Source organism: Xenopus tropicalis, chromosome 2 (assembly GCF_000004195.4).
Source record: "Xenopus tropicalis strain Nigerian chromosome 2, UCB_Xtro_10.0, whole genome shotgun sequence".
NCBI lineage: Eukaryota > Metazoa > Chordata > Amphibia > Anura > Pipidae > Xenopus > Xenopus tropicalis.
In genome coordinates this window covers 94,079,302-94,100,501 of record NC_030678.2, presented here as the reverse complement: position 1 = coordinate 94,100,501, position 21,200 = coordinate 94,079,302, and the positions used below count along the sequence as shown (strand labels likewise).

Sequence of the window (21,200 nt, the reverse complement as noted above, 5' to 3'; positions counted from 1 at the left end):
AATGGCAGGTCTTTGCTTTCTATTCTTTGCACTTTTTTATTTTGCACCCCATGCTGCACTTTGTAAATTAACCCTTTAGACCTTACCACAATCAAAAACCCTGCATAATTTATGATCTTGAGTTTCCCTGTGATCTGTATACATGGCAAAAGAAACCATCACTAAAGCAGGTCTAAAGCAGAAACATGGCATCCATTGACAAGCATGTCAGCAGCATGTGAAGGGTTGGAATTTTAACGCGTAAGGGGAAGGAGAGTCGGCCAGGGGAGCGCAGGCAAGGGACCCAGAGATTCTACTTTGAAACAAAAGGGTGGAGGTGTGTTTAAGGTATTAAGGACTAATATATGTGTGAACATGGACATGTGGCCTGAATTCATCACTGTGAAAAAAGAGGTAAAATGAACCCAACAAATTACCAGGTCACCAAGCTGAAAGGATAATGTATCAATATTGCAGTCTAAAGTGCCTGTATCACTTGAAAGACAATGACAGCTAAAAAGTTTTTAACAAGGTGACATTAAGCCGGTTGCTTTCACTCACCTAGCTTAGAGTTGTGTTAAACAAGAAATTCACTCAATTATTTCTAGTTCTCATGGTGATTCTAGGGACTACAGTGTGACTAAATCAGCCACAGAATGAATTTGTATTTAATCAATTGTCATCTCAGTTAAAAAAGGAGCATATCCTAAAAGGGGGGGTTCTATTGTGTATAAAAGCCAGCATTTACATTGGAAATCAGTTGATTGGTCAGTATGGCCTCCATGTTGCTGCTGCAGGACCTCTTATGGTCTCTCTGTACATCAAGGATATGATGTACAGTAGGTTTTAGGAGTCACCACTTAAATCACTCTTTTTGATGAGATAAGCAGATCCTAGACACAGCATGTATTCTTCTAAATTGCTGCCTTCTCAGCAAGGTTCATCTTCAGATCTTGCTAAAACGATTTTAATTTGCTTTAACAAATGCACCGTGGGCACTCCTTAGGGCTCTTTGCAAAAGGTAATTTTTCTTCTATCATGGCAGTGATCTCTTGCCTCATGAATCACAATAAAGAACTCTGACCTTTTGAAATCTAGTTTAGCAGGAAGAATTGATGCTGCCAAGGATTAGGGTTGATCTTACAATATAACGTTTAAACACACAACTCGCAATATTTATAGATACTGCATTTTAAGTGTAACATACATTTGGCAGCTAAAAATGTTGGGAGGTATTAAAGGAACAGTTCAGTGTAATATTGAAATCAGGTAAAATAGATAGTCTGCACAAAATTAAAAATGTTTTCAATATAGTTAGTTAGCCACAAATGTAATCTATAAAGGCTGGAGTAAACGGATGTCTAACATAATAACCAGAACAACTTCCTATTAGGAGTCGGTAACCAATCAGTGAATTTGGGTGGGGGGCATATGGGACATAACTGTTCAGTTAGTTTGTTGAGTTAGAGAGCTGAAAGCAGGAAGTAGTGTTCTGGCCATTATGTTAGACATCTGCTCACTCCAGCCTTTATAGATTACATTATTAGATAGATACATTTTTGCCTAACTACTGTAACTATATTACAAAAATCTTTTATTTTGCGCAGTCCTCCAAGGGGTAGTTCATCCTTCTGAAACCTTTTTCACTTAAGTCATACATCAGCAATAATGAAATTTGCCATTTTCCTTATTACAAAATAATTTGCTTTATATTAATTTATCCAAGTTCTTTTTAATTCTGCAGCTGAAGGTGGAAACATTAAACAGAATTTCCGAGCCCTGAACCAACAAGCCCAATGTCCCCATGTTTGATTACAGTGCAATATCATGAAGCCAAAATTACACCACCTACAAGTAAGATAATAGCAAGATGACTGACACTGGTAAATTATTTGGAATCTGTAATTAAGAGTTCAGTCACCTGTTAAGGTAACTAGGAGGTGCAGTGGGATAGTTTTAAGGTTTAGGCACTATTTAAATAGAAAATACACTAAATATACCCTAAAGGTGGGTTAATTTAACTTTTATTTAAAATGTTAAAAAATATTGTATAAAACATTGAGGTGGGCTTTATTTGCAATATTTATGAATAAGTAGGAGCTGTCATATGGATTGCTCTGGGGAAACTAAAATCTTGCCTACCCTTGACTGTCCACTAAATGGTAAAATGCTTAGAATAAAATACTTTGTGTAATACTTTTGTGCATTGTTTCAGTAAATTGACATCAACTTGACTACTCCCTTAAAAGAAAAGAAGAAAAGATTGCTGAAGAGAGAAGTAGAGAAGAGGTGGAGAAGTATTATATAGATAGAAAAAGTGAAGGCATCAGAAGGGGGTTTTAGAGAACAGGAGAGAGAGAGAGAAAATAGGAAAAACAAAAAGAAAAAATGACAGTAGAGAAAGATAGTAGATGGAGGAATAATGAGAGGTTGTGGTGTGTTATGACACACAATACACAGGCAAGGTGCTATGTTGAAGCTGAATTGACAGCCAAGTCATTTGCACAATTTTGATTTTGGGGTCCCTACACGCCACATACTTAGGTAGATTTAACAGCATACTGGGCAACAAACTATTTGTAGGGGATCAGAGAACCCTATCCCCTGTTTCTCAGTCTGTGATATCATCCAGCCTAGTTACAGATTGGGGAGGAACCCAATTGGCTGGAAGCAGCAGTGCACCTCTGGGAGGAAGTGTGCTCAAGGTTTGGAGCCAAAAGTCTAGGGGCAGGCCCAGCAGTTAATAAAGGGAGCCCCTGTTGTTTTTTTCAGTGTTGGAAGAGAGATACAGAGTGAGCAGCCAGTACCACTTGCTGTGAGGTCAGACTGAAAAGAGAAGAGTCTGCAGGGCTGCCAGTGATTATAAAGTCCTCTGTGGAATCTACTTGTGTGTCCCCTGGTGAGAACAGGTATTGATCGTTTGCCTGCTACATGGGAGCAGCCACCTTTCCATAGGGGAAGGTAGCGCTACCTGGGGGGACTTAAGACCTCTTGGGGAAGGGACTGAACTGATTTAAGGGTTGGGGTCTATCCGGATCCAAGTTGGGACTGGGCACCTACAGATACTGCCAGGAGTGGATAGCTTGCACAAGTTCCTCAGGGCATGAAATTCAGTTATCCCTAAAGCTTTTCTACATTCTATTTCAACAGTTATATAAAGTTTGATATTGCTGCAAAACTGTGTGTGATTATTCCTAGTGGAAAGTCCCTTGAGGTGTGTTCCTCAGTGTCCACTAGGTGGAGGCACTGCGCTACATCCCAGTTCCCAGTATCTTATAATTCTAAGAGGGCAAAATCTCCTGTACTAAGCAAGTAAAACAGCCAAATTAAGTGAGTGTGCCAAGAAAGGGTTACATATTCATCAGAAGGAAACAGCAAAATGGATTTGTTTTAAAGTGGGTGGAACCAGAAAGTATTAGTGGGTGAGGCTCATTATAACAGTGGGTGAAGCTTATAATTGTGTGAGGGGCCTACTTTTAGCAGGCCACACTCTGCACAGGACAGATAGCATCCCTCCATTTTTTCACCCTAATTCAAAAACCAATTATTATTATTATTATTTTCATATTTTTATTTTAGTTTTTAACAGCAAGTGATCATTTGTTAAAGGGTACCTATCCCTGTAAAAGTGCATAGCAGCATAGAGCAGTTCTCAGGAGTGCAAGTTAACCCTAAACAGACTCCCAAAAAACTTTTCACCATCAGTAATTATTATATATGTCACAATCAATAACCTTTAATACTAATGGGCAGATTTATCAGAATGCAAGATTAGAACTCACCACACATTCTATTCATTCCTATAGGATTTTTAGAAACCTTTTTATCAAATGGTAAACTCTAATTTTCACCCATGGAAAAATATGCTTCTAAATATCCCATTGGAATGAAAGTAAAGTGGGTGAAATTTTCTGTAGTAAACTCTAATCTCACATTTTGATACATCTGCCCCTAAATCTTTGCTAAATATTACACCTGGGGCCATATTTATTATAGTGTGTGAGCCAACATCACCTCTAATGTTGCCCATAGCAACCAATCAGATCTTTGCTTTTGTTTTTTTTAACTTGTAGGTAATCTGTCAGTGGCCATGTTTAACACAGAGGACATCATCTCACAATCTAGCCATACATGTCACACATTGCCACATTGCCTATCTTCATATTTCCCCTGCAAACTGTTTTATGTCATTTTGTGCTGTACAGGCAGCTTAATGCTGCAGTTGACATTATTTAGACAGCATTCACCGTTGGCATTATAATACAGCACAGTGTGCCACTCTGGAGTTATATTTCTCTCAGCTTTATTGCAGTTTCCCCTGGGATTACATAATCTGCAAGATTTTTCCTGTGAACTTGGAAGTGCTTAGAACGGAACATCTCCCATGTCACAAGCATTAGAAATGCTGCTTCCCTCCTTTGTACCAAGAATATTTAATACCTTCTTCCCCTCTTCTCAGCTTTCCTGCCAAGAAAAAAAAGCTTCATTTGAAAGGAAAAAAAAACTTTGTAAGTATAAATTTGTACAGAAAATGCACAGGCCGCCTTTCATTTAGATTACAGCCTTTATGATTTATTTAAATGTGTCTTTAAAGTTTCCTTTTTTATTTTATTCAGTTCTGTAAATTCTTTTGCTGTTAATCTGTCAGTGAGCACGTACAGGGTAACAAGAGGCAAGCACGGAATACATAGAAGTGTCTGTCAGAAGGAAGCTCCCTCTGGTGACCCAATTAGGCTGCATAAAGATTCATCTTAGCCATCTCTTGGCCAGATAAAGCCATTTGGATTTATGTGAGATAAACTCTGCAGGGAAAAGCACAAGATAAAGTAAGCTTTGAAGATTCCTTTCTTGGCTTCACATGTGCTTACAATGTTTTATAGTATTAAGTAAACAGGTACATTGTAGTTGAGATCAAGTACAAGGTACTGTTTTATTATTACAGAGAAAAAAAATAATTTAAAAAATTGAATGATTTGTTTAAAATTGAGTCTATAGGAGATTGCCTATAATTCAGAGCTTTCTGGATAATGAGTTTCTGGATAATGGATCCCTGTTTCAAATATGTTTCATGGGCTGTTTGATAATGTGATAGTTTGTTTATAACAAATTCAAAAGTAGTAGAGACAGGTACTCTCAGAATTAAACTGCAAAAGCCTTTATTAATTTGTGTGAATGTCCCTACTACTTTTTATTTCATGACTTTTTATTTTCATGCCTTTTTTGGACAAAGGGAGAGCAAAAGGTATGAACAAGGTGAACAGGATTTGTTTATAAGACCTGCAGTGTTCAGGAGCATGGTTTCTATTAAATCTAAACTGCTTTAGTTATTCTGTGCTTAGCACAAAAGGAATGCCAGTGCATGCATTATAGCCTCTTTCTTTACAGCATAAGCAAATTTAGGGAGTTTGGGTGCCTGTTGCTCCTTAGACAGCCTATTTAAGTGAAGCAGAGAGACAATTGTCCAATTCTGATACTTACAAGTTAAAGGAACAGTAACACTAAAATGTTTTATGTAAAAAATCAATTCTAAAACTTCTGTCCTGAACAATGTTAACTATTTGTATTGCTTTATCCATAAATAACTAGATAAAATCCCCCTTCTGGTTGTGTGCTTCGTTTCAAAAAAGGCTATGAGGTGACATGGATTCTCAGAGCTATTACGTTCCCTGTAGCCTGACTTTCTTGGAACTGGAAGTTAGTAGCTCCAGCTTCACAGATGATTTTTAGACTGCACTGTAACTTTCATTAGCATGATTTATTTTTGCATCATTTGCAAGCAGTGAATTCAGGAAGAACTGGGGTTGGTCCTAAATCTTCCAAGGACCACAACAAACCTTCACAGCAAACACTGCACACTCTTTCCTTCACTGCTCGTAGCTCCTATAGCAATAAATCATGCTGAGGATAATACTGCCCACACACCATCTTCCTGGACATGAATGCTGCGGGAAACAAACAAATACACAGAGAACCTAGTGGGCTAAAAATCCTCTGTAAAGCTGAAGCTACCAATTTCTGTTTTCAAAAATGTCAGGCTACCAGAAAAATGGAACATGCAAGTAAGAACTCTGAGAATCCATGTTGCCCCATTGCCTTTTTTGAAATGCAGCACACAAACAGAAGAGGGATTTTATCTAGGCAGCTATGGATAAAGCAATCAAAATAATTAACTTTATCAAGGATAGATGTGTTATGGGAGGGGGGCAGAATGGATTTTTTGCATAAAATGTTTTAGTGTTAATGATCCTTTAATGTACTTACACAAAACCCACTGCAATCATTTTGCGCTTTTCTCCTAACAGGAGCACCAGTCCAGGGTATAAGATAAGCGATTACAATCACAGGGGGGGTGCCTAACATTTTGTATTGTGATTGTATCTTTACTTCTCCTCAGGCCCAGATTTGTGGCAAGACCACAAAGGCCCAGGCATAGAACGGCACAAATTTAGGGGAAGCATGCCACCCAACCACACCTCACATATGGAGCACTAGGGAAAGGACATGCAGGAAACTTCAGCGCGTCCTGTCCCCAGTGCTTCGTATGTGAAATAAATGGATGCGCATGTGCCAATCCTCAGCGGGGGGCGGGGGATGAGGACGGCCTCTGGGCGCCTTAATTAGAAATCCAGTGTTGCTTTTCCTTTAAAAGCTGTTTTTACACTTGTTGACAAATACACTATTGTTGGTGTAAACTACACAACAACTGAATGATTTTTGAAAGTGGTTTATCCATCAGTGTCCATTTTCCATCATCTCCAAAAGTACACAAGCCAGAGAGAGCACAATTAGGGGGACTTATTGTGGCAGACATTGCCTCTTTGGGTGAGCTGCTCCCAGAATTAGTTGACTACCTTTAACCACTAATCACACACCACCCAAGTTACATCAAGGATGGAGGACAAGTAAGTGAACAAGTGAATTCTATGAAATGCCATTCATATTTTAATTGGCTTCCTGTGGATGTTAAAGCTTGTGCCCTGCACCATTGGGCCTAAAAGCTATTTCATTCTTTTCATTTCTTTTTGACAGCAAACACTATCTCCATAAGCAAGGAACTATCAAGAAAGCAAATTTATACATGGCATGGTGGAAATATTTATATATCAATAATAAAAATATGTTTAATGGTCATGTTATTTATTGTGGCCGCTACATGGATTATTTGCTTATTGTTTGGGGGGAGAATGTTATTTTTTGAATTTTTTCTTGAATATCTAAATGACAATGAGGGAAAAGGAACATGCACACATGCCAACCTTACATTCTTCAAAGTTCAGGGCAAAGAGAGAATCTGTAGAGATGGAGATATATCCAAAAGTATTCAAAAGCAAGACCTAATTTGCATATTTATTTTTTATTCATTTGCATACTAGAATTCCTATGGGCATGAACTGTGAATCTGATGTGTCTTGTTACCATCATTGACTAGATGTACTCTGTCTTTCTTGGTAACTTCCTTCATACTTTTCATACTCTTTCATACACATCTTTTATAATATCTTTATAATATGGCACTTTTCTATATACATGCTATACGCTACATTTTTCATATGTCAACATTTATAGTAAATTACTATTTCTACCAATATACTATATGCTTTTCATATGTGGGATATTGTGTACTTTTAGCTGCTGAATTTGTACATATGGGATGAACTGTCCCTTTAAAATTTTTTATAATGATGTTATTCCTCTATGTTTCTATAGGTTGTTGCACTTCCATATTGTTGCACTTCCATTCTGAATCAGGTAATGCTGCGCCTATTAATGGAGGGGAACACTGCAGCTACCGCCGCATCATAAGTAAGAGGTAGCTCCAGAGTTACCTCAGCGCCCTGCATCAATAGGCACATCATACTTACCCTGAAAGAATAAGGGAAATTGGACGCAACTGCAGTAGGCTCAGCACAATTGTGTCAAGAGAATCACTAATTTGTGTCTGCAATGACATTGGAATTCTGGAAAAAGATGGTGCATTGTGGGAAAACATTTGAAATTGCATTTTGCACACTGAATCTAGGTATGTGAATGTGTGCTTTCTTTTTACATACAGTTTTTGTGACCTATGTGGTTTTTCAAGTGCCTGCCTGTTTCTGTATACATGCCTGTTGCTCCATAGCTTATTTTTGCCAAGGCTGGCTATATTTACATGGCTTCATCCCAAATTATGTAAAGCCACATCCCTTACAAACTAGACTACACTTCTTGTAAGAAGTTGACACTATGGGGAGTAGCTAGGAGGATTATTGGGGGAAAGCAACATGGATAAAATAAAGCTTACTCATTTAAAAATGATTAATGCTAAGTATTTATCTCTTACTCTTGTATTAGCTAAATACAGATTGTAAAGTTAACACTGAATGTTTAGTGGGCCTTTACACCCTTTGCCCAACATTAAACCACTGATCTGGTACCAAGCTGTCCCATATATTGTTTCATCAGGAAACCACTCAGTGACGACTAAATGCTCTAACTGCCAACTTTATGCCTATGTCTACATGCCATCTGAATAAATTCTCAATCTAACATGGTCCACATTCCTGAATACATGGTTTAACAAATACTCACAAAGCAACCAATAGCAAAACCTTGCAGATATCACTAATGACATCCTGACCTTTCTGCTGTTAGCCTCTTCCTAAAATATTTCAAATAGGACACACTAAAGTAGCTAAATAATATTTTTGGTAAGCTTATAAATATGTGCAACTTACTGTCATGATTGCAGTAACACATACACTATTTTCAGCAAGAATCAAAAGTAAAAATGTATTTTGCCAGGCAGAAGCATGAAATATTACTTTTTTTGTCCATGCCATTCTGACCTCTAGCCATAGAATATCAATTATAGCTGCAGCTTAAAGCTGTTTCAAAGCAGTTTGCCCAATTATACTGTACCCAGTAGTGACTTTCATATCTGCACAGCAGGATAGGCTTATTTGAAAGTATAATGTGTGCAAAGGTACCTAGAAATCATTCATAGCCTTGCTTATACAGAATATCCTATGTATTTTATACAGCAATGTAATGAGCCAGCGTTATTAAATAATATGAAGTTTATAGAAGATTATTTTGTGTGCCCATAAACTCTGTAATGTATAATAAATGTCATAATAAAAATAAATGAGAAATACAAAGTTCCTAGAATTAGATAAGTTCTGAAAGCACATTCACAATCAAGCACAAGTACTTGTGACATGGTGAAAGCTATAGCCTGCTCCTCACTCCCAACTGAAAATTTGTCGTGAGGTGCAAAGGTGCAAACACAGCATGAGGGGGTGCCGGCAAGCTTGTCATACAACACTGTAGGGGTGATTTGCAATCTTTGTTAAATGACCTGTAACATTTATTAAAAATTGCACTGACATATAAAATGTTTTTCTATATATGCATTTGTTCCTCTGAACATTGTGATTTTTATGTGAAATGTTGCATGTAAATGTATTGTGTGCATTGGAGGTACAACTGATGGGCTATAGGCCAGATATGGCCCATCAAATGATTTGTATGGTTCCCATTCAATTCAGGGGTTACTTATTTGCATTGCATCATTATTTTTATACCTTGAACATGAGTTATGACCAGTGATGAAAGAAATTTTTCTCCAAGCATGGATTTGCGGCAAAATTACGCAATTTTTTTTGCAAAATAGCCGCAATAATTTGGCGCTGCAAAAATTAGTCAAGTGAGGAAAAAAGTACTGAATCCATATAGCATGTTCATGTGCTACTACCTTGTTAAGTCTAGTCTGTCCTACTCCTGTCCTCAAGGGCTTAGACATTCCCAGTGTTCAGGTAAGGCCACTGCCACACAGGGCTGATTCTCGAGTTTATACTCAGGCTGATCTGCAGGCCTCTGCTCCTTCCTGTGTCTGCATCAAGAAGCACTATACCAGCTTCAGTGCAGACACATATAGGGTTGGAGTGGGTCGGTGGGACACCCCGTGTCCAGAACTGTGTGCGCTGGCATTCCCAACCCGATCGTAGAGGAGTGCAGTACGCGACATGGGGGGGAGCAGGAGCTTGTGACTGGGAGGGGGGTCCCCAGGCAGCAGCGCTGGTGGACCTCTGATACCCCAGCCCGACACTGGACACTTAAGGGCCCATTTACTAAGGTTTTCTGAGAAAAGTTTAAATTTTTTTTATGTTTCATTTTTTTCGAGATTTACTTATGTGTTTTTTGGTAGTATACAATTGTTTCCTTTATTTTGTCAAAAAATTTGACATCGCTTTTCCATGCAGATACAGGAGTGAGTGGAGGCCAGAGGATCGGCTGATTCTCGCCCTGTGGCGCTGACCAAAGCTGCAGATACATTTTGTTACTATACAAGTTTTTTTTCAATAACCCAGGTAATCCTGTGATTCTAATATACAGCACTGGACCGCTGAGTAGCATATGAAACCGACAGTGCTTTAGATGTTACAGAACTAGCACTCCCAGCATTCTATGTATTCGGGTGAATCCCAAAACCTTGATGCATAGCTAATACAGGTATGGGACCTGTTATCCAGAATGCTCGTGACCTGGGGTTTTCCGGATAAGGGATCTTTCTGTAATTTGGATCTCCATAACTTAAATCTTCTAAAAATCATTTAAATATTGAATAAATGCAATAGGCTTGTTTTGCCTCCGATAAGGATTAATTTTATATTAGTTAGGACCAAGTACAAGGTTCTGTTTTATAATTACAGAGAAAAAGGAAATCATTTTCAAAAAGTAGAATTATTTGCTTATAATGGACTCTATGGGAGATGGCCTTTCCATAATTCAGAGCTTTCTGGATAATGGGTTTCCGGATAAGGGACCCCATGCCTGTATTCATTTTACTCTGTAAATCTGTTACATTTAATGAAACTTGATTCCCTTTATATATCAGGTAACATTACTAAGAATCAACTTATTTCAAGATTATCTTGCTATCTAGATGCAAATGTTGGTCTTTTAAAAACCTTACTGACATATAATAACAGAATAAATGTAATAGATTCCCATGTAATTCTAGAAAACTTTTATCTACTATTGAATTAATGTTCCTGCTTAATGTATAAATATGTTGCTTGGCAACCTTGTAACAATTTGACAACCAGCATCCTTTTCCCTAAATGTCTGATAAATACACACAGTATGTGATGGGAAGCAGAGAACATTTCATTTTTAATGTACGTGACATTTACAAAGGCTCGATCAATATGATGAATTTGCTAGAGCTAAAAATAGTAAAGATAGAGACATACAAAATTGTTTGCTTTTTTAATTTAAAGGTGTCATAAACCCCTGAGAATTAAAACAAATTAGCTGAAAATGATCTTTGGAGCAATTTTTCAATGATGTATATACATATATAATGCTCTATGTAGCAGTGATGGCCAGCACGGACAGTGTGATACCACTACATATAAATATCTATTCTGAAATGAGGATCATTTGGGGGTTCAAGTTCATTTTTATTATCAAAATATATTTCTATTTTAATTATATATTTTGCATAGATGGAATGCAAGTGCTAGAATGCAGAAAACTCTAAGGCAAAAATGTCTGTTGCTTTAAAATTCCATGAAACAAGTACAGTATCTTATTTCCAAAAATAATACAGCCATGTTCTGAATATAAATTGTGTTTCTATCCCCAATGGTTTTCTAAGCCCATCACTTAGCATTCATGTAATCCTTTATAGCTCATGTTGCTCTGGATAGGGATTCCATCTATCTGAATTTGACCCAAACTGTCTGTTTTTTAAAGAAGCTGTTTAGTTTAAAACTGTCCTGACCACGACAAAACTCTGCCACAACAGACCTGAAATCCTGGCCCACTACATCACTGTTTTGCCTACTGACACCATTACCTTTCCCCAAAATGTCACTTCTCTGCCCCTTACTGTCATCACTTCTGTGGTATCACTGTTCATATTCAATGAAGAGGGTTGCAAACCTAGCCCTGCAGCATGCTGAAGGTGTCAACCTAAATCTCTATGATATATCCCTAGAATCTACATGTGCGCTTATTCATTTCCTCGTGACTGCCATTAAATCAGTGGCGTAGCGTGGGCTTTCGTCACCTGGGGCCGACCGGAAATTTGCCGCCCCTCTATTTAGTTATTCTTAAAAAAAATAGACAAAATAAAAAAAGCAGCATTAAATTTTTTTTTTTTTTATTGAATTTGAAATGCGGTGCGCATGTCATAATTGTCAAAAGTGGATTCAGCTGTGCGTCCGTGGCTGCCCATGGTGGCAGGGCCGCCATCAGAAATCACGGGGCCCCTCCCATCAGTACAGGACACACAGACATAAAAAGTATTAGGGTCACCCTACCACAGTGCCCCCTAACACTATGCTGGCCAGGCCCCCCTAACGCTATTCTGGCCACGGTCCCCCCATACAACTGCCCCATAGACAGTACCCCCATACACAGTGCCCCCAATTGCCCCATACACAGTGCCCCCCACACACATTGCCTCCAATTGCCCATAGAAAGTGCCCCAATTTCCCCATAGACAGTGCCTCCAATTGCCCCATACACAGTGTCCCCATAGACAGCCCCCTCCACACAGTGCCCCCAATTGCCCTTAGACAGTGCCCCCAATAGGAAGTGCCCCCATACACAGTGCCCCAATTTCCCCATACACAGTTCCCCCATAGACAGTACCCCCCAAAGACCTTGCCCCCCCACAGAAAGTGCCCCCATACACAGTGCCCCAATTGCCCCATACACAGTTCCCCCAATAGAAAGTGCCCCCAATTGCCCCATACAAAGTGCCCCCAATAGGAAGTGCCCCCATACACAGTGCCCCAATTGCCCCATACACAGTGTCCCCATAGACAATACCCCCCAAAGATCTTGCCCCCCAATAGAAAGTGCCCTCATACACAGAGCCCCAATTGCCCCATACACAGTGCCCCCAATAGGAAGTGCCCCCATACACAATACCCCACAAAGACCTGGCCCCCCCCATGGAAAGTGCCCCAATTTCCCCATAGACAGTAGCCCCCACACAGTGCCCCCAATTTCCCCCATAGTACATACCCCCGACAGACCATCGGCGGCGGCTCCTTCTCTCTTACAGGCAACAGGTGCTTCTATAAGGTTGCGCCTCGTCGCTGACGTGTGACGTCATACGCACGGGCGCAACCTTATAAAAGCGCCTGTTGCCTGTAAGAGAGAAGGAGCCGCCGCCGCCCCTTCTGATACGCCGCCCGGGGCCATGGCCCCCTCGGCACCCCCCTCGCTACGCCACTGCATTAAATCAAATTAAATTTTATCACTTGTTAAAATAAAAAACAATTACAGGATAATACACATTTTTACAATTGGTCTTAATTTTTTCTACCCCTCTTTAATATGACCAGCAAACTTAATCCCAGATCAAACTTCTGCTGCTGAGGTCTGCTACCTCTAGCAAACATGTGAATAGCTGTTGCTTCTACATACATACATATATATATATATACAGTATTTACATATTCAGATGCCAGTTATTATCCAGAATGCTTGCCACCAATGATTTTTCAGAAGTCTTTTCATAATGTGTCCCCAACTGGGGACAATGGAAGTCAAATAACCCAGTATGACTATCCTAAATGTACAATTAACATTTAAACACTGGAAAAGGCATATAATATGATTTGCCATGGGGCTGCTGTAAGATGGTATTGGCAGTCACTATACATTGGGCCTACAGGGGACTATTTGGGCCTATGACTTAGAACAACACGGTAAGGCTGCCTCTGCTGTTGGTACTAATAAATATACATTGACTTTACTTTTCTGCCTGAAATGGACTGCTCATTGAGTGCCTGCCCATCTTTACATGGTTGATTTCGCCCCCCCCCAGCTGACCGTTGGTGAGTTGTGGACAAAAATCCTTTCATATTCAGTGTATTTAGGCCTATTTGAAATGCCAAGGCCTGTTTTAAATTTTACTCTGGATCTAAAGGGGTCTTTCCATAATTTAGATCACAATACTTAAAAGTTTACTAGAAATCATTTAAAGGGATTTTGTCACAGGAAAACATGTGTTTTTTTTACAAAATGCATCAGTCAATAGTGCTTCTCCAACATTATCTATTTTTAAAAATAGCAAAAAGATTTATTTATATTTAATTTTGAAATATGACATGGCGCTAGCCATTTTATTAGTTTCCAGTTGCCCTCAGCCATGTGATATGTGCTCTGATAAATTTCAGTCTTTTGTTACTGCTGCACTGCAAGTTGGAGTAATATCACTCCCCTCCCTTTCCCCTCCAGCTGCCAAAACTACACCATAAAAATCATGACAGAATCCCTTTAAACATTAAATAAACCCAATAATTTTAAAAAATTTGATTTTTTTTTCATTAAAATGGAGTCTTTGGGAAATGGCCTTCCCGTAATTCAGATATTTCTGGATAATGGGTTTCTGAACGACAGATCCTATACCTGTACAAGGTACTGTTTTATTATAATGGAAATGGAAAAAAATCAGTCAAAACTGTAAGTTACTTGAATGTATGAATCAGTTAAGTAAAAATAAACAGAGAAAAAACACACAAGAATCTACTGAACTTGCCCAAACCTCAAGTTCCCCTGAAAACCAAATGATCAATGTGATGTTATTATATGCAAACACTTGTATAAATGAAACATTTACTATATCTATAATTAGCAAGATGCTGATCAATAGAATGAAGTGGTACTTACGAAGGATGTGATTTACAATTTCAAGGGAATAAATTACTGACTGTAAATTACACTAAGCTTTACAAAGGCTTTGCATACAAATGAATGCAATGCTCTACAGAAAAGCGGTGCAAGAAACATTAGCAAGGCACCTATGCCTATGGTAAAGGCCCTATGAAGGTGAGAGATGCATTAGATGAATTTACACTAATCTTAAATGCTTCCTTTACTTCATTCTGCTGAAATACCTAAGCAAGAAATTATATTTCAGTAATGTAGAAAAAATGGAGGTCTAGTAAGAAACCTAATTAATTGTTAAAATGTCTTGTTCCAGCTGTGGAGAAGCTTCAATAACCTGTTTAAGTCCCTCACAAAGTCATCACTACACTCCTCTGGGCACAGCTATCACTACACACATCCAGGCTGTCAGGCCAAACCCCTACTAAAGTGGTTTATAATGTTATTATAACTTGTAAATGCTGAGCTGCAGGCACGGCCTAGGCACAGCTATTAGCAATTGGCCACAAGGAGAATTTGTACACAAAGTGCTTGTCAGCTATTTTTGACTGAAAAAGTTTTTGATAACCAATAATTGTCAAATCAGGTAGCTCAGAGGCAGGGTCTAAAAACTCTAAACAGAGTGCATAGGATCTCTTATTCGATCTCTATAAATAATGAGGTTGCAACATCATTGCACCCCTACTTTCTAATGTATTAATATTTCTTGGTGAGCACAATGTTGCCTTTTGCTCTACAGTTTGTACTGTTTCTGTAATGGAATCCATCAGATATAAATCTAAATCTTGCATGAAAAGAATGGAAACCATGAAGGCTGCACATTGCAACTGGGTCTAGCGGTGTTTGTCTTAATTTATTTGTTTGTTTTTATTTAGTAGGGAATAAGATGCATTGGACCATGAATACTAGGGATATAATTACCTTTCAGATTTCTGTTGCCTGGCATAAAAGCTTATCCTACCTCGCCGTAACTCTTTCAAGCAGTTACGATCACATGATTTATAGCTGTGTACACACCATCGCTTAAATCACTGTTTTACTTTTATATACAATGGATTTTACTTGCTTGCATTTAGAGCCAGAATATAAATACAACGATAAAATTAATGCAGTGATGAAAGAAAAAATCATTACTGGCATAACTGATTTTGAGATAAAAATAAACTGTGGATAAGGAAATCTATGTTTACAATCTTAACCAGAAACTCATTCAGCTAGATTAGAAAATGCAATTATGGCATGATTCTGTTTCTGCCTGTAACTACCCTAATACTCCAAATGTGAAGTATGATTCCATTCTTTTAAGTTGCACACATGTAATGGACAAGGTTGAATAAAGTGACCAGCAAGTTAAACCCTTCAAACCTTTCAAGTGGATTATTTTTTACTACATCGAAGACAGGTAAAATAATATAATGCATTATGAGGGTTTTTCATAAATAAGAAGAGCATCTGATTTTGCCCTTTACGTATTCCTTGGATAAAGCCAGCAGCCTGGCATTACAACCTTGCAGGGCTAGGGTTCTAGGATCAGTGTGACCTTTCTAGGGCAATATCAGCAAGGAGTCTGCGGGGTTATTTACTAAATATAGGGTGAAATGCACTTTAAGAACTGATGCAGGTTATTATGCTCCAAACCAGAGAGGAGAGAACTGTGTGACCTTTGCTGCAGTTCTGAGATGGAGCACAGACATCTGCATTTTGCCACATGGATACAGTGCTACCTGCATTTGGCACCACTGTATTTGTGAGGGTCAGATAGGGTAAATAATGCAAACTTATCATCTGTCCTTTAAAACATACAAGTTAGGGAGTGTCAGTGGGCACAGGTCAAAACAGAGCCCTGAACTTACAACCTTTCTTATGGAGTTAGGTGCAGAGTGCAGCCAGACTCTGGATGCAAGTGCTTTTAAAATCAGCACTAAGGGGTGTGCTTTTGCACCCTTACATGCTGTTCCACTTGCATTTGGTGTCAAAATAAATAATTCCATGTATGTTCCCCCCAGGGTCGGACTGGGCCGCCGGGACACCGGGAAAAATCCCGGTGGGCCCCGACGGGCCAGACCAGTCCTTTACCTGCGCTCCCGCTGCCCGACCGCTCCTCCCCTGATGCGTTAAATTTACGCGCTCAGGGGAGGACGTCGGGTGGTGGGCCCTACGGGGGGGGGTGCGGGCACCTGCAGGGCCCCTGGGGCGGCCCTGGTTCCCCCTGTGTCTGCGTGGGTTTCCTCTTAAGGTATACACTGAAAGATTTAAGCTGCCAAATTGGCCCCTTGAAACTGATTTGGCCATTTTAAACTGCTCATGTATGGTACCCTCCAACAGACCTATCTGGCCGATTTTCAGCCAGATGTGGGTTGGGCAGGTTTGATTTTCCTGTTAAAGACCAGATTGGCTCATTGCTGCGGTCCCAACATCCCAACAGCCTGGATCCCTGTTGTTGTGATTGAATTGTTTGGGCGGTAACTGGTAAAACTGGAATTGTACCTCTATTACTAGTACTATCTATTTTAAAAAAACATTTTTTCCAGTGATGACGTTACACATAGTTAGTTGCAATGGCTCTATTTCACATAGGGCTAGCCATGTTCTTCATTTGCCAGGGTGCCACAGCCATGTGACCTGTGCTCTGATAAACTTCAGTCACACTTTACTGCTGAGCTGCAAGTTGGAGTGATATCACCCCCCTCCCTTTCCCCCCCAGCAGCCGATCAGCAGAACAATGAGAAGGTAGCAAGATAGCAGCTCCCTGGCACCTGTATTGCTAAAAGTGGTAGATCAGAATAGCATTCAATAGTAAAAAATCTAAATATGTTTATGATTCCTCCAGTTACATGGGAGTAGGAGAAACAATTGTCTGAAAACAGTTCTAATGTGTAGCACTGGCTCCTTCTGAAAACTCAGACTCAGGCACTGCTGAGAAGACTGCCTACAAACCAATATTACTAATAAAAAATACATTTGTTGGTTCAAGAATAAAATTCGTAGAGTGAATTTTTTTAACAGTGTAATTTAGAAATAAAAAGTACATAATAAAAATCATGACAGAATCACAAAAAAAGGTGATCAATAATACCAAAAGCTTTGGGGACTAATGGATTTGAATTGCAGACACGATCAAGTTACCAGTTATTCTGAAAAGGAAGCTTGAGGAGCATAAGCATTATAGAAGCTCAGGAAAGGTCAAGCAGCTTGCATGTTCATTATTCTGTCAGTGCATCCATTTTTTTTTCTTGAAAAAGGTTGGAGAGCGATTGTGCAAAGGAAAAAAAGATTGATGTGTTTTGAAAAATACAAAAATGTCCATTTTTAAAATCTTTATGTGTATGCGTTCAATTGCCCTTTGCATTATTGTTTAAACAGGATATTCTTAATTAGGTGAGGCAAAATTAGGAATAGACACAAGTCTACTGATGCCAATACTGCTGTATTTTGAAGTATTATACTTTTTTTGGTGTTACAGTGGCAAATGCTGATGATGTAGTTCAAGACTTTCAACATGCCTACATTTTGTTATGGCTTTAAAGGACAAGGAAAACCATTATGCCAAGTCTGTAGTATGTGCTAGCAACCCCCCTGCTGTACCTGATCTCTAAATTATTGTATCTAAATTCTCAGCAGTACTCCTCCTATGCCCTTGATATGTGTGCCTTTTTGTCTTTGGTCATGGGTGCCATTTTACTGCGTGTGACATCATCAATATGGCTGAACAGAATGCTATGCACGTGCACCAATATTTAACTGCTCCCTGACCGAGTGCGTCAGAGAATCTCAGAAAAATAGACAACATTGTGCACAAGCACGCACATGTGCTGCATTCTGATTCTAACAAGTACACATGCTCCCGGGTCTTGGTCTTTGTGAAGGAGCGGTGGATTATGGGTATTTATATGAGTTAACTCAGCTGCTTTTTCTACAATTGCTTATGATCCAAAAAAGGGCTTAAATAGAGAGGACTTAAATGCACAGATGACACCACTGGAGGTATGCCTGTGAAAGTAGATTAACTCCATAGAAGAGTTTTCTTGTCCTTTCATAAACATTTTCCACCCAACTGTATGTATAATACATCTTTACTTACCCCTGCTCTTCCATCATCTCCTGTAGCTCCATGCACTTGAGCTCCACGCGTCTCTTTCGCTCATGATCCAAGATTTCACGATGAGCTTTCTTCACAAGGTTGGGCTCCGTTGTTCTTGATTCCTCTTCAGCGTTATGCCAAGTACCAGAAGCACAGGGTTGGGGGAAACCATTGGCGGCTTCCTGTGGAGAAGGCATTCTTGTACCATTGTTGCACAAAGCCATGGCAAGTCTTCCTTTATTTCCCTGCTCCACGTTTTCTGTGGAAAGTGAAATACATTTATTTAGTTAACTCTTTTCCACTCTTAACAGCACCTTTAAAAAGAAAAAAATATCAGAGAAGGAAATGCTCTCCATGCTCAGAGTCTCTCAGTTAAATTAAAACTGACGGCTTAATGGAGGAAGAGCGGTATTAATCTGCTTTTCTGCAAGTAAAGGACGGGCGCTGCCAGCCAAGCAGCACAAGTACCATTATGAAGGCTTCTAATGCAGGCAGAAAAGTCAATTCTCATGTATTAGGGATTTGGTGGGAGGGCTGGTCGTGCGTAACAAGCAGCGAGAAAAGATTGCTGCGCACCCCAATGGAGTAATAGTAGCAACTAATTGTAGCCGAATCAGGGGCTACATTAAAAGCAATTATGCACACTGTAACACAAGTATGGATATATCTTAGGAGAACTGTTGATACAAAACTATTAGATGCTTTCACACATAAGTAATTATGTCATTTTTTTCTCTTTGTGAATGAGAGCTGAATATAAACAAAAATGATATTATAGGGCATGGGAACCAAGCATAGTATACAGAAAATTGGCATATAGTTAATGCTTGAATATATGAACACACATTTATCATACTGAAATTGTGTGAATGTATTGTATTGCACTGTATATGCTTTCCTGAAGATATGTGCACATACACGCATATAAAAGCTACCTCCATATAGTCACGGAACTCTTCGGTGACTTTTAATATCCTTATATTTTATAACAGGGGGTACAGTATTACCAATATGTAATTAACACGGAAAAAGAGGTAAATAAACTAATAGCAGCATGTAAATATATTCTGGATGTGGGCAAACTACTTATAATCTTTTTGTCTAGTAGCAATCCTAATGTATCCTAATTTTATGGATCTTCAAACTGTGACTTATAAAGGTACATATGCCACTGAAATGCACCAAACATTGTCACATGAATACAACATTCCAATGTGTAAACCCATGCATATTTTTAAAGCTGTGCAATGATGTAATTGATAAAAATATATTTTATGCAAATTTGCAGGCAAGTGTAAAAAAAGAGGTGCTTTAAAAAAAAAAAGCTGCGGCTCATTACACAGCATTCACTGAGGGTTCTTGCCTCCTAAATCTATCCTATACTCTAAAAATGGTTTTCCCAGGTCTAAAGTGGTACAAAACAATATGACGCTATTTAGGCAAGAGTCTGCTATAAACAAACTATACACCTTTATAAATATACCAATTAAGCCAATGTAAGTGACGTTGCCTATGGCAAACAATCCGAGTTTTACTTTCATTTTCTAACTGGCAGTAGTTTAAAACTGCTGATTGGTTGCTTTGCGCAGCTGCACTTTTGCAATTTAGCACCTATGTTTGTAAATGAGCCCTTAAAACTGACTACAAATACCATCTTTTTACGATCTGGCAGCTATGCTGAAATAGCCTCAGGCTGCAGCTGGCTGCAAGGTCAGCTGGAGGATATTTGGTTAGCTACAATAACAAGGAATCCAATTATTATAAAATTACATTATTCCTTGTAAAAAAAAAAAAAGACACACAACAGAAGTCATTTATGACCTGCAAATAATGTTGGCATAGTGCAATTTTTTAACGCAATCTGCATGGCTTTTACTCACAATGTAGTCATTTTTTTTCCACAATTGTGTTCGCCAAGGGAATTGTACCTAATACAATTGCAGGTTATGTGGCTAAAGTCATGCAGTTGTGCTTGCGCTTAGACACAAACCAAATGAAATTGGTCTAAAATTGGTCATGACTTCTACAGCTCGCCGTCAAAATGACGTGTGGACACGATTCTTTAGGCACACATGGGCTGCAGTGATTTATGGAGGCCAGTGTGGGAGCCTTGGAGCTAACATCACCTTCGGACATGGCAGTAGCTTCAGGGTTCCCCTGTGTCAATAGATACATTGTGCTTAATTTAGAGCAAAATGCAAGACAAATCGAGCAGCACCAAGTTTAGTGGGAACACTCCTGAAAAAGAAACCTGAGAAGACAAAAAGTGTGCAAAGCATTGTGGAAACTGAAAACTTGGCTGACGAAGAGTTGGTAGAAGACATTTTCTTATTTTTTATAAATATAAATTAAACAGCACTCTCGTGTACTTGGTGGGCTGTCTGGACACAATGAAACAACATGGACTCTTGGAGCCATGCCTTACTCATGCAGAATGACAACAAAATTGCACTCAGTCGCATTCATTCCT

General features: G+C 39.1%; 1 protein-coding gene across 3 annotated transcripts in view; it reads right to left on the bottom strand.

Annotated features, from left to right (window-relative positions):
• srrm3 (serine/arginine repetitive matrix 3) overlaps positions 1-21,200 on the bottom strand; it is a 181,444-nt gene that overhangs the window by 74,205 nt on the left and 86,039 nt on the right. For all 3 annotated transcript variants that reach the window (XM_012957466.2, XM_012957464.2, XM_012957465.2), the window contains exon 3: positions 18,731-18,989. In XM_012957466.2, coding sequence (XP_012812920.1) covers positions 18,731-18,954 — 224 coding nt within the window. In that variant the 5' untranslated portion in view covers positions 18,955-18,989. The remainder of the gene's footprint in view (positions 1-18,730; positions 18,990-21,200) is intronic.